At 48.6% G+C, this 10,647-nt stretch overlaps 1 protein-coding gene across 1 annotated transcript; it reads left to right on the top strand.

Annotated features, from left to right (window-relative positions):
* The first annotated feature begins 4,898 nt into the window (after positions 1-4,898).
* Positions 4,899-8,846, top strand: LOC102943996 (elongin BC and polycomb repressive complex 2 associated protein). Its single transcript, XM_037887160.2, has one exon. The coding sequence runs from the start codon at positions 5,834-5,836 to the stop codon at positions 7,949-7,951; it is 2,118 nt and encodes a 705-aa protein (XP_037743088.1). The 5' UTR covers positions 4,899-5,833; the 3' UTR covers positions 7,952-8,846.
* Positions 8,847-10,647: the final 1,801 nt, after the last annotated feature.

Here is a 10,647-nt window from a genome sequence, read left to right as displayed (position 1 = left end):
CCATGTTTAGCTTTTAGGGTTACCTGCATAAATGCTGTAGATCAATTCACACGTTTTAAAAAAAAAATCTTAAATCAAAAATCACGGTTACAATATTTTCCTGGACCTTCATATTTAAGCAGAGGGTTATTTTCCTGTCTCCTGGACTGTTCCCCTGCTGTAGGCCTGAATCCACCCACTTCATGTAGGTGCCTACATGGGAACTGTTGTATGAAAACCTAGCCTGGGGAATCTCTGCTGGAAAGGAATACGGTCACGTTTTCCCTGTTTTATGGGGCTCTTGGTGGACTGGTCTTGGCACTACACAATTTAAGCTGGTTTACGAGATTACTTTCAGATGAAAAAAGGAAGACAAATCTCCACATTTAGGGTGAAATCCTGGCCCCACTGAAGTCAATGGGAATTTTTCCATTGAATTCAATGGAGCCAGGATTTCATCCTTAGCTTTTAACCACGGTTTGTTTTTGCTTTTTCCCCCTTGGGTCCCTGAACTTTTTACCGAGCACTGGCTCTCTTTGTAAATTATTCACCGTATGTGATACATGCGCATACACTCTCCTCCAACTCTGTTCTTGCTTGCACCTGTTTTTTGTTTTTGTTGTTGTTGTTGTTGTTTTTAACACATCTCCTCGGTTGGTTGGTTTGTTTAACTCCAAAGGGTGTTGAACTTGAGATATCTGACCTGAGTTTTCAGCTGTTCGAACACAACACAACACAACAAAACGAGAAACAACTTGTTTTTATTTTCTCGCCCACATCCAGTTTAAATAACCAAAAGGAGGCGGGTGTGTGTGGGGGGGCAGTTCCAGTATAAACAACACCAAGAGAAATTCCAGTTTTGATCTGTGAGTGTCTTCAAAACGATCATATCAGCCATGTCTTGCTTTTTTATAACTTTGATTCAAGCCAGGTCTATTGTGCCCGGTCAGATTGAAAATTAAGCAAGAAAAGAGGGGAAAGCCTGCCCCAAAGTTCATTTCCTCCTCTTCTGGGATGATCGAGAAACAAATCCCAGCGCAACTTTTTAACGCTGATACCATTTACAACTCTGTTTGCAATGCTGATGCCATTTTGGGGGGGAGCAACGTTTCCCGTCGCTGCCAAGCTTGCCGAGTTCCCTGCTTAAATTCCTTCGGTCCCCCACCCACCTACAGCCCCAACCCTTGGACTTGTGTTCTTTTGCACGCCAATGATTTGGGGCTAGGATCTCCACAGTCTTCTTTTGCACGACTAAAGCGATCCTGTTTTATTCTGAAAAAGTGCCGCACAGGGATGTAGCCCTGGCTGACAGCATGCCCATATCTGAGGAGGGATTTACAGAGCGGAGTCCGGAGTCCGGCTGGATGGGCTCCCTCGGTAATTGGCATCCTTCGGAGATTTTTTGGGTTTTTTGGTTTTTTTGGACGAGTTGTTCTGTCTATAGACCCATTTTAGTAGCTGCCTTGAAGTTCACTTCATTAACTGGTGGCTGGGACTGAATGGGAGGGGGAAGGGAAGTAGAGACGTGTGTGTTTGTGTTTCTGTATGTGTGTGTGTGTAAGTGTGTGCATGTGTGTGTTATAAATATGCAGCTCTCTCTCTCTCTCCGTGTGTGTGTGTGTTTATAATGCAACCCGTACAGAGCACCTCTGCGGGCACACTTCTTTTTTTTTGCACTCCCTTGTCACCAACATTTGTGCATGATTTAAAACTCAACCTTCCTCCAGCTTATCAGCTCTCTCCTCTTTAGCACCGGCTTGATTGCACACGTATAAAATTTATCAGCACAAACTGGATCCTAAAAAGGGGAACCAAAGTGAAGCAAAATTTTTCCTTTATTTTGTCAATCAACTGCAGCTGTAAATTTCCTTCTTCCCCAGCCCCTCTCTCTCAACAGGGGCAGAGAGGAGGCGGGGGGTGGGGGTGGGGGTTTGCCTCTATAGAATCCAGCAGTCTCTAGTGTCCCTTGCAAATGTGAATCTCCCCAAAACCTGATCACTTGTATTGCTTCCTGCGGAAACAGACAGACCTACCAGGTCTAAGGGAGAAATCTCCCAGCTCTGCTTTATGAATCAAGATGACCGCTTGAGATCACCCTGGCCCATTGTCCTTTCCATTCACATGCAAGGGAGTGGGGTGAAGGGGGCAGAGATTGGATAATTTATTTCCTCTCCCCCCCCACACACTTTCCTCCCTACCCCGGAATTTAGAACTATCGACACAAGGGAGGAAGGTTCTGGGGAGTTCTCTGCCCATCTTGCAAATCACAATCACGTGCAATTATTTCATCTTCTTGGCTGGGAATGACCCACCACCCAAATAACTGTTGCACGAGGAAGAGAGAAAACCAGCCCGCAATCCATTTTGTGCGTGCGCCCATTTCGACATCAGTGCTCGCCTGACGCTAACACTAAACATCAATAACATAGAAAAGCCCTGATCCCACCTAGTAATGGCCAAATCCGGCTATCCATCGGTAATTCAGCGCTCAAAATGACCCAGCGGGGAGTAGAGGGCACAGGATTATGTGTATAATCATTGATCGGTGGCAATACGACCAACTAGGCTTCAAATATAAACCTCAAATCTTTTAGAGGAGGTTAAAATGTACGTGTGTTAAATATATGTTAAAATGTACACACACACACCCCCCACTGTGTTTTGATGTGTACACACACATATACATTTATACATTCGGTGTGTCTACACACACACACAATATGTGAGTATAGAGATTGTGTACATACAATATACACAGACACCACGGTGTGCTGGTGGGTACCTACACATATATAACATGTTATCAGCCTCTGAACTATTGTCTGAGTACGCTTTAAGCTGGTCTGTTGATATTGCCAAGGGTCAATTACTACACATATAAACACACACACTGTTTGTCAATATATATGCAACTTTATCTACAGCTAAAATATGGTATAGGTATGCTCAAGACCTGCCTGCTTATCTCGCCCTAGATCTAGTGTTATATGTAATATATCTCTACGTTGTATGGCATCAGCTGGCCTCTTATGCCTGCCCCTTAGCTCTTTTTCTGATTTTCGATCGAAGATCTCAAACCCCCTTTGTCGCCAGGGGAAGTTTGTTGTGTGTTGGAACTTGCCTTTTCAGAGCTGGACCCCTCCCTCGAAGGCCATGAGACGGTGAATTAGCCAGTTGGGCAGGGCATTATATACCAGCTTCCCATCCACACACCCCTCTCATCTCCTGCCCGCCTGGGACAGAGCCCTGCTTAACATATGGGGAGGACGGCTCTAGATTTCCGTGGAAACAAAAATACCAGAGATCTCCCTACTTATGTGCGAAGGGAAACTCCCGTCTGAGTCAGAGCGGGTCTGACTGACCTGTTTCATGCAAACGGGTCTTTTTTGTGATCGTCCCCCATTCCCACCCCCCCCCCGCCCCCCTCCACACACACACCAAATTGCAGCAACAAGCTGCAGTATCCACGCACTGGTCCCTTTCTGTCCTCTACGATCTTAACTCTCTCTCCCCCCCTTGGCCAAACAAAGAAGAATGTTGTGTTTGTGTTGGATGGCGGATCTACACTCACAGGAAACTCGCTGCATGTAGAAACCGGGGCTGAAATGTGGTGTTTTAACACAAGGGGACTTGAAGAATGTGACATTTTCTTTTCTTAGCAGGGCCATTCGTTTGGTTGAGTGTGTGTGTGTTATTAAAGGCAACCCCCCCCCCCCGCATAGTGATTTCTGTTTTAAAAATACAAGGTCTTTGCTTAGGATGTGGGGGTTTGTACCGTTTTAAGTAACGGATCCGCAAAGTACATTTAAATCAGGTGAGATCAGTCCCAAATTAAAAACTACGTTGGGTTTATTTTCATCCCCCCCCCCACAACACAGATACTCAGGAATGTGCCACCTCCTCCGGTGGCGGGGGGGGGGGTTGCTTTTAAATGAAGATAATTTGTGGTCGATCACACATGCAGCTTCAACTTAATAAATAATCATAATAATTTATTTGATTATTCTTAAATGACTCACAGCGAACACTGAACCAAAAGCAGGGAACGAATAAACAAAACTTTTCATTTAAAGGCGGCTGCAAAGCTGGGACTTCCCTTCTCTCAAAATTTTCCAAGGTAACTAAACCCCCCAAATAAGTGGCCTATGACAGAGAGGTCCAGCTCCCTTCCTAACCTCCATGGCGTCAGGCAAATAGCTCGAGCAGCTTTCAGGGTTAGAAAGAAGTGGGTTCTGATCGGACAATAGAAACCCAGGGGTTTTCTCTTGGCGACAGAAATGCTCCTTTTGGGGCAGCATGGATGGGTCAGGGTCCCTAGGAGCCAGGCCATCACATGCCAAAGAAACCTTGGGATTTTACGTTTGCCATGAGAAGTTAAGCCACGTTCCAGAATCATTCATTCTTTAAACGTAAGTAAATAAATCCAATCCAATCCAGACGTTTGGAAGAAAAAGATGAGAAATGAAGAAAAGAAGATGGGTGAGTAAAAACAAACAAACAAAAAAAATATGAAAGAAACCCGTCTTCGCTTGTTATGATTAATTATGATTATTACCAAGGCTCTCATCATTCACAACAATAAATATCGTAATTGGCAATTAACAAGCATTCTACTTCCGTTCAAATGATGAATGGTCACAGAGCCAGCCCCTCTGAACTCAGAGCCGTAACATTTCAAATTTTTTTAAAACAGGTTTGGCTGAAAACCTAGGAAAATGGCACGTAAAAGAAAACGGTAAAATCTCCTAAAACAATTCCTCATAAAGAGGCTAAAATAAATACCATATAAACACAGCTACACCCCCGGCTGCTAAAAAGGTGATTTCTTAACGAGGAAGGTAGCATTAAAATTACCTCGAAAAAGGAGCAAACACGGTTTAAAATAGTGTATCTATAAGTGTGTGTGTGTGTGTGTTACTGTTAGCATGCACATCTATACAGATACGCACATCTGTCTGTCAGGGCTGTGTGCGTATACACAGACATTATACCTATAAAACATCTGCATAAAGTGTAGATCTAGGCGCAGAGTCAAATCTGCCTCTACCTATCTAATCCTGCCACACGCTCGTGTACCGCTCGATGTTTGTCTGCCTGGCAGCAGCGTGGCTGTTAAATGAAAGGTTTTTTTTTTTTTTATGAGTGTTTTACATCGGGGTGTGTGTGTGTGTGTGTGTGTGAAATGTTGGGGTTTTATGACATCACATGGCTAAAGTGCCCAATCAGCTTCCAGATTTGAGAAATTATTTGGTGGGGTGTTTCCTGCCATATACTGTACGCCGGGAGCTTGTCTTTAAGAAAGCAAACCCAGCCAAAGGTGGGGACTCCCCCGCAGGATTCCATGCGGTCCCATTTTTAGCCCACCACCTCCACCGCTTTGTTTGCTCAGCATCTCGCTGGCATCGCCCAGCAAAAGGGGGACCTGCTGGCTGGTTTCTTTTCGGAGGGAGGTTATTTTTGAAGCGGAAGGTGGTGGGGGGGGGGGGAGCGGGGGGAGTCTTGGAAGGCGGCAAGATGTTTGGCTTCTTTACTTTTCTTCCTCTCTCGCTGCCTTTTTTGGTTGGGGAGGGGGAAGGGGAGAAATCGAGCCCCAGCGCCGGAGGAGGAACTGGGTATTTGGAAGATGTTGCGAATCATTGACTGGAGCGTTTGAAAGGGAAATCGACGGCTTTGCAGCTTCCCCCCAACAGACACACACACACACACACACACACACACACACACACACACACACAGACCCCTCTTCTCCCCTTTTTTTTTTGTGGGTTGGAGTTTGTGATCAAGGAGTGGGAACGCAGATGCCCTTCTTTCCAATGACCCCTGGGGAAGAGACAGCGTAAATTCTCCTGGCGACATGTTCCTGACCTGCGAAGGGACCTTCGGAATGGTGCCAGCCACCATGGATTACAACGGGGAAGCCAGGCCAGGGGAATTCCAGACTGGCTACCAAGAAATCGAAGGGATAAACCTGGGATACTTACAGATCAATGGCACACAGATGTTTGCTTTGGCCCAGGTCCTCAGCGACCTGTTTAAGGATATCCCCCGGACCACCATCAGCAAGAAGATGGAGACCCTAAAGATCAAGAGCCGCCGCTGCGATCTCAGGGAGCTCCGGACCCTCAAAGCCATCAACTCCGTGCCCACCCGAGCGGTGAACTGCTCGCTCATCTCCAAGGCAGACCTGGAGGCGCTCTGCACCTCCTGCAAGAGCCTCAGCCCCCGGAGGAGGAAGAGGAAGAGGAGAGAGCAGCTGCGGCGGCCGGGCCCGGCGGATCTGTTCGACTGCCCCCGCCAGCCGCTGCGGTCCCCCTGCGGAGCCGGCCCCTGCTGCACCCAGGAGCCGGGGATCTGCGCCGAGCTGGCCCCCGCACCCCGCCCCGCCCCGGCCGGGCTCTTCCAAAACTATGACAAAGCCACCCGGGGCAGGAAGGGCTACGGCCTGGGAGGACGCGGGGGGCTCTTCTCCGGCGTGTTGAGCGCCTACCCCCGGGACCTCCAGCTGCTCCACTCGGCAGCCCGGGCGCACGGAGCCGGGCAGGCGTCTCCCCAGCCGGAGCCCGGCCGGCCCAAGCGGGGCTCCTGCTGCTCCAAAGGGCTCTTCCCCGAGGAGAAGGGCCCGAGGGCGGCCAGGAAAGGCCGCCTCTTCCCGGGCTGCAAGAGGCAGGGGACCTCGGCCGGCTACTCCAGCGACTCGGATTCCAGCCTGGACTTCGGGGGCTCCAGCCCGGCCACCTCCAGCGACTCGTCGGAGGAGGAGGAGGAAGAGGAAGAGGAGGGGGACACGTCGTGCAGCAGCGAGGAAGGCAGCTCCTCGGAGTCGGAGAGCAGCTCGCTGTGCAGCGGGGACTCGGTGCAGAGCACCCGCTACAGGCAGGCGGCTCTGCCCAGGTTCCAGCAGCTGGCCCACCCCCCCAGAGAGCCCGGCGGAGACGAGAGGCTCCCGGAGCCCCACAAAGCAGCCCTGCGTCCCGATCCCAACCTCCTGCTCCTCTCCCAGCAGCTCTGGGCCAGGACTCTGCGAGCGTCAACTTTGGAAAGTTTGAGGCCGCTTCCAGCCCTGGGAGCCGGGGCTCCGCAGCAGCAGCCAGAGCTAGTGTGCGCAAAGCCGGAGGCCCCCCCCTCCCGTCCCTCCCCGAGCTGCAGCTACCCTGTGGGGGACCCACAACAAAAGGCGGGAGGCCGTGGGGCGACAGAGCCCTGCGCCAAAGGGGAGGATTTGCACAAAGATGCCTCGAACAATGCAGCCTCGTTAGGCCCCAGTGACCAAGCAGAGAGGCAGCTCGCTGCGTTAGCCGGGCGATCTGCTTCCCAAGAGCCAGCCCTGGGCTCAGCTCCTCCGCCCTCAGCTCAGGAATTCGCAGGGAGCCTCAGCCCGGCTCCCCAGAGGGCCTTAGGGGAGCCCAGGAGGGAGCATTTCGACAGGCTCATCAGGCAATCCAAGCTGTGGTGTTATGCAAAAGGGTTCAACGCGGACGGGAAAAGTTTGCGGCCCGGAGGGAAGACGGAGCCGTGCAAAGCGGCCGAGCTCCAATGTCCCGGCTCCAAAAGCGCACCGAGCCCCAGCCCCTTGTCAAACAAAGCTTTGAAAGGCAATGGCTCGGAAAGGAATTCCAAGCGCAGACGCCTTGCCAGAGGCGTTGAGGCAGAACGGCAACAAAACTCCAGTAAGGGGAGGCCACAAAAGACTCCGAGGAGGAATGCCCAAAAGGGAAAGGCCCATTGCAAACGCCTGGCCAGCGCCGGGCCAGCCCCAGGCAGGAATTCCTTCAGCCTCATGGGCAACTTCCCCTGCACCCCTTCCCTGGTAGTGGGGGACGATGGGGATCTGCGTCCCGCCGCCTCCCTGTGCGTAAAGAACACCTGCGCGCTCTCCAAAACGCACCCTCTGTGGAGCTGGCAGGTGGGCGGCAGCGCCCTCCCTGTGCCCCCCAGCCTCAAATTCCGGGGCTGTGGCCTGGAGGGTTTCTAAACGAGGCCGGATGAATGTTCGCCAGCCAGGTTTACATGCAACAGTTGAGGGAGGGGGAGAGGGAGATGGGAACCGGATTAATCCCAAAGACCCTAGGGATCTGAAGTGCCCAACTGGAGACGTCTTGATTTTCAGGAAAGGCTGAGCACCCCAGCTTCTAACCCACCCCAGCGCCCTTTAAGGTGACTGACCCCCCCCAATCAAATGTACCCCCCAAATCACATTAGGAAACCTTGGCCACATATATCTACTGCTGGGAATTTGGAGAGGGGGAGGAAAGGGATTTCAACTCTGGTTGTGGCACGATTTCTTTTGGGGGGGTCCATCTTTCGGGGGTTCTGTGCGAAAGTAAAACATCCGCCCCCCAAACAGGTCAGCTGGAGGAATACCTCACCCCCTTTACATTCAGTGGTTTATTCCAACCAGGGTGATTTGGACTAAAATGTGCATATTGACTGGGAAGTGTTCAAGTGGTCCTGCCCTCCTTCCCCTCTCCAAGTTAAACGAGAACTGTCCCTCCCTTCCCATTCACCCCAAGTTAAATGTATATTGTCCCTTCCCACTTCCTCTGCGTTTGTGGGAGAATTTAATGCTGTCATCCCAACACACATTAAACTGATCTCATCAAAGCTTTCTCTTAAAAAAAAAAAAGACCAAGAAAGAAAAGAATGGATCTAATTCCTCCTTTCCTTGATACATGCATTGGATTAAAATAATAATCACATGCAGAGAGAAAGAATGATCTCTCTTATAGAAGAAATACCCCCTCTTTTGCATTAATCAATCTCATACGAAAAATTGCAAGCAGCTATTTAAACTGAATAATCTGCTTTATCTACCAAAGAGAAAAAAACCATAACCCCTCCCACACACACTAAAAAGAATAGGGAGTTTTGTCTGCAAAAAGAAAACAGGCGGGTTTCAGAGGAAGTTATTGGAAACTTCTGCATGTAAATGAAAAAGAAAAAAGAGTTGTTTGCTGGATACCCTAAGTCGGATAGCCTAAAGGTAGCGGGCCTGTAAAAGCTTTATGGGCGCAAGAAATAGGAGCCAGGAGCATTAGGAATAAAGTACAGATGGACAATTTGATCTCTATTAAGCTCCAAAGTGGAATGCGGAGAAGAATGTGGAGAGAAAGTTTCTCTTGTCTGTAAAGGAAATCATATCTCAGTCTAACTCTGCTTACAAACCAGTGTCTCCTAACTGGCCCTTTCGACTGTTTCTGATTTGATTTCACCCCTCTCTGACATCAAAATTCAACTGTCTCTGAAGCCTGTTCAGTTTTGGAAATGTTAGACAAATCAAAGCGACTGTGAGGGCTTTTTTTGTTTGTTTGTTTTTTGTTTTGTTTTTCTCCCACTCTTTTCCAGCATAAAATATTTTCAACAAAACGCGGATCTGACACCGTCTGAGACCCTGCGATTCCCTCACTTTCAACACATTGGTGTGAATGTTTTAATTCCCCCCCCCCCGTACTGTTATAATTGACTCCAGCCCACATCGTATACATGGGGTTTTACTTCCAATAGAAAGAAAGAAAGAAAGAAAGAAAGAAAGAAAGAAAGAAAGAAAGAAAGAAAGAAAAGTAAAGTAGTGGCTCATGATAGAATTATAATCAAAGCAAATATTCAAACCTGGCCACTGGTGATTTAGAGTTTTAATGTCATTCCATCGTTGGTGGGAACAAAATATCCATTACAGGCCAAAAATATTTTCTCTCGAATAATTTATTGGTTTCTCTTAGGCATATTGAGTTATTTTGATGCTAAAAACATTTTTTTCTTTGTTTTGCATTTTTCATTGACTGGGTTTTTGTCTCCGTTTTAACAAAATGGGTGGGATTCCTCCTATGCCTGTGCAATAACTGTGGAAGGTTATAAAAATCTGCTGTCTGTGTGCGAGAGAGAAATACCTATTCTGTGGACGTCTCTCTCCCTTGTGCAGTTTGCTTTTAAACCTCTTTCTAGCAGACGGAGTCCTTGTCTCCAGTGGACACAGGCGCACAAAAATGGAGTCTTTTATTCTTCGCATACATAGACTGCGCTGGGCGGCCTGGCTGCCCGAACAGGGGATGTGAAAAGCAAAGCCCAGGAGAGAGGGAAAGAGGCGCACACACACACACACAGAAATAATCTTGGTTGTTTTCTTTTTAATGTCTTAAGGGGAACGCGGTTCTCCAGCGCCTGCTCCAATCTGCACATTTTGCTTCTGGACTGGTAGCTGCCAGGTCCAAAGCAGATTGTTTAAAATGTGTTTTCCAGGGTTTGTTTGTTTGTTTGTTTGTTTTGGAGGGAGGGGGAAGGAAGGGGGAGGAATTTGCAAACAGATTTGTGGCTTTTGTTAATTGCAAACCACTGTTGTTTATGCAAGAGCTTGGGATAACGTCAACAAAGACGCACACACAAAGAGAGAGAGACCGGTTTGAAATATTCAAAAAGTCTGCAAGAGGGGTGCATGGCTGCTGGGAATGCGAGGCTCCAATCCGAACGTGTTCGCTAGTTTTCCTTTAATTATATGCCTGGTCCTGAAACCCTTGGGCATGCAAAGCTCCCAGTGAAGTGAAAAGGAGAGAGAATTTTTGTTTTTTAGCCTGGATAAACTGAGCAGAAAAAAGACACTTTAGCTATCAATGTTGCTAAAGCAGCAAGCATCAGTAACACAAATAACTCAGGAATATTCTCTGGGATGTAATCACC

This window comes from Chelonia mydas, chromosome 27, assembly GCF_015237465.2.
Source record: "Chelonia mydas isolate rCheMyd1 chromosome 27, rCheMyd1.pri.v2, whole genome shotgun sequence".
NCBI lineage: Eukaryota > Metazoa > Chordata > Testudines > Cheloniidae > Chelonia > Chelonia mydas.
This window is presented reverse-complemented; position numbering and strand designations above follow the sequence as displayed.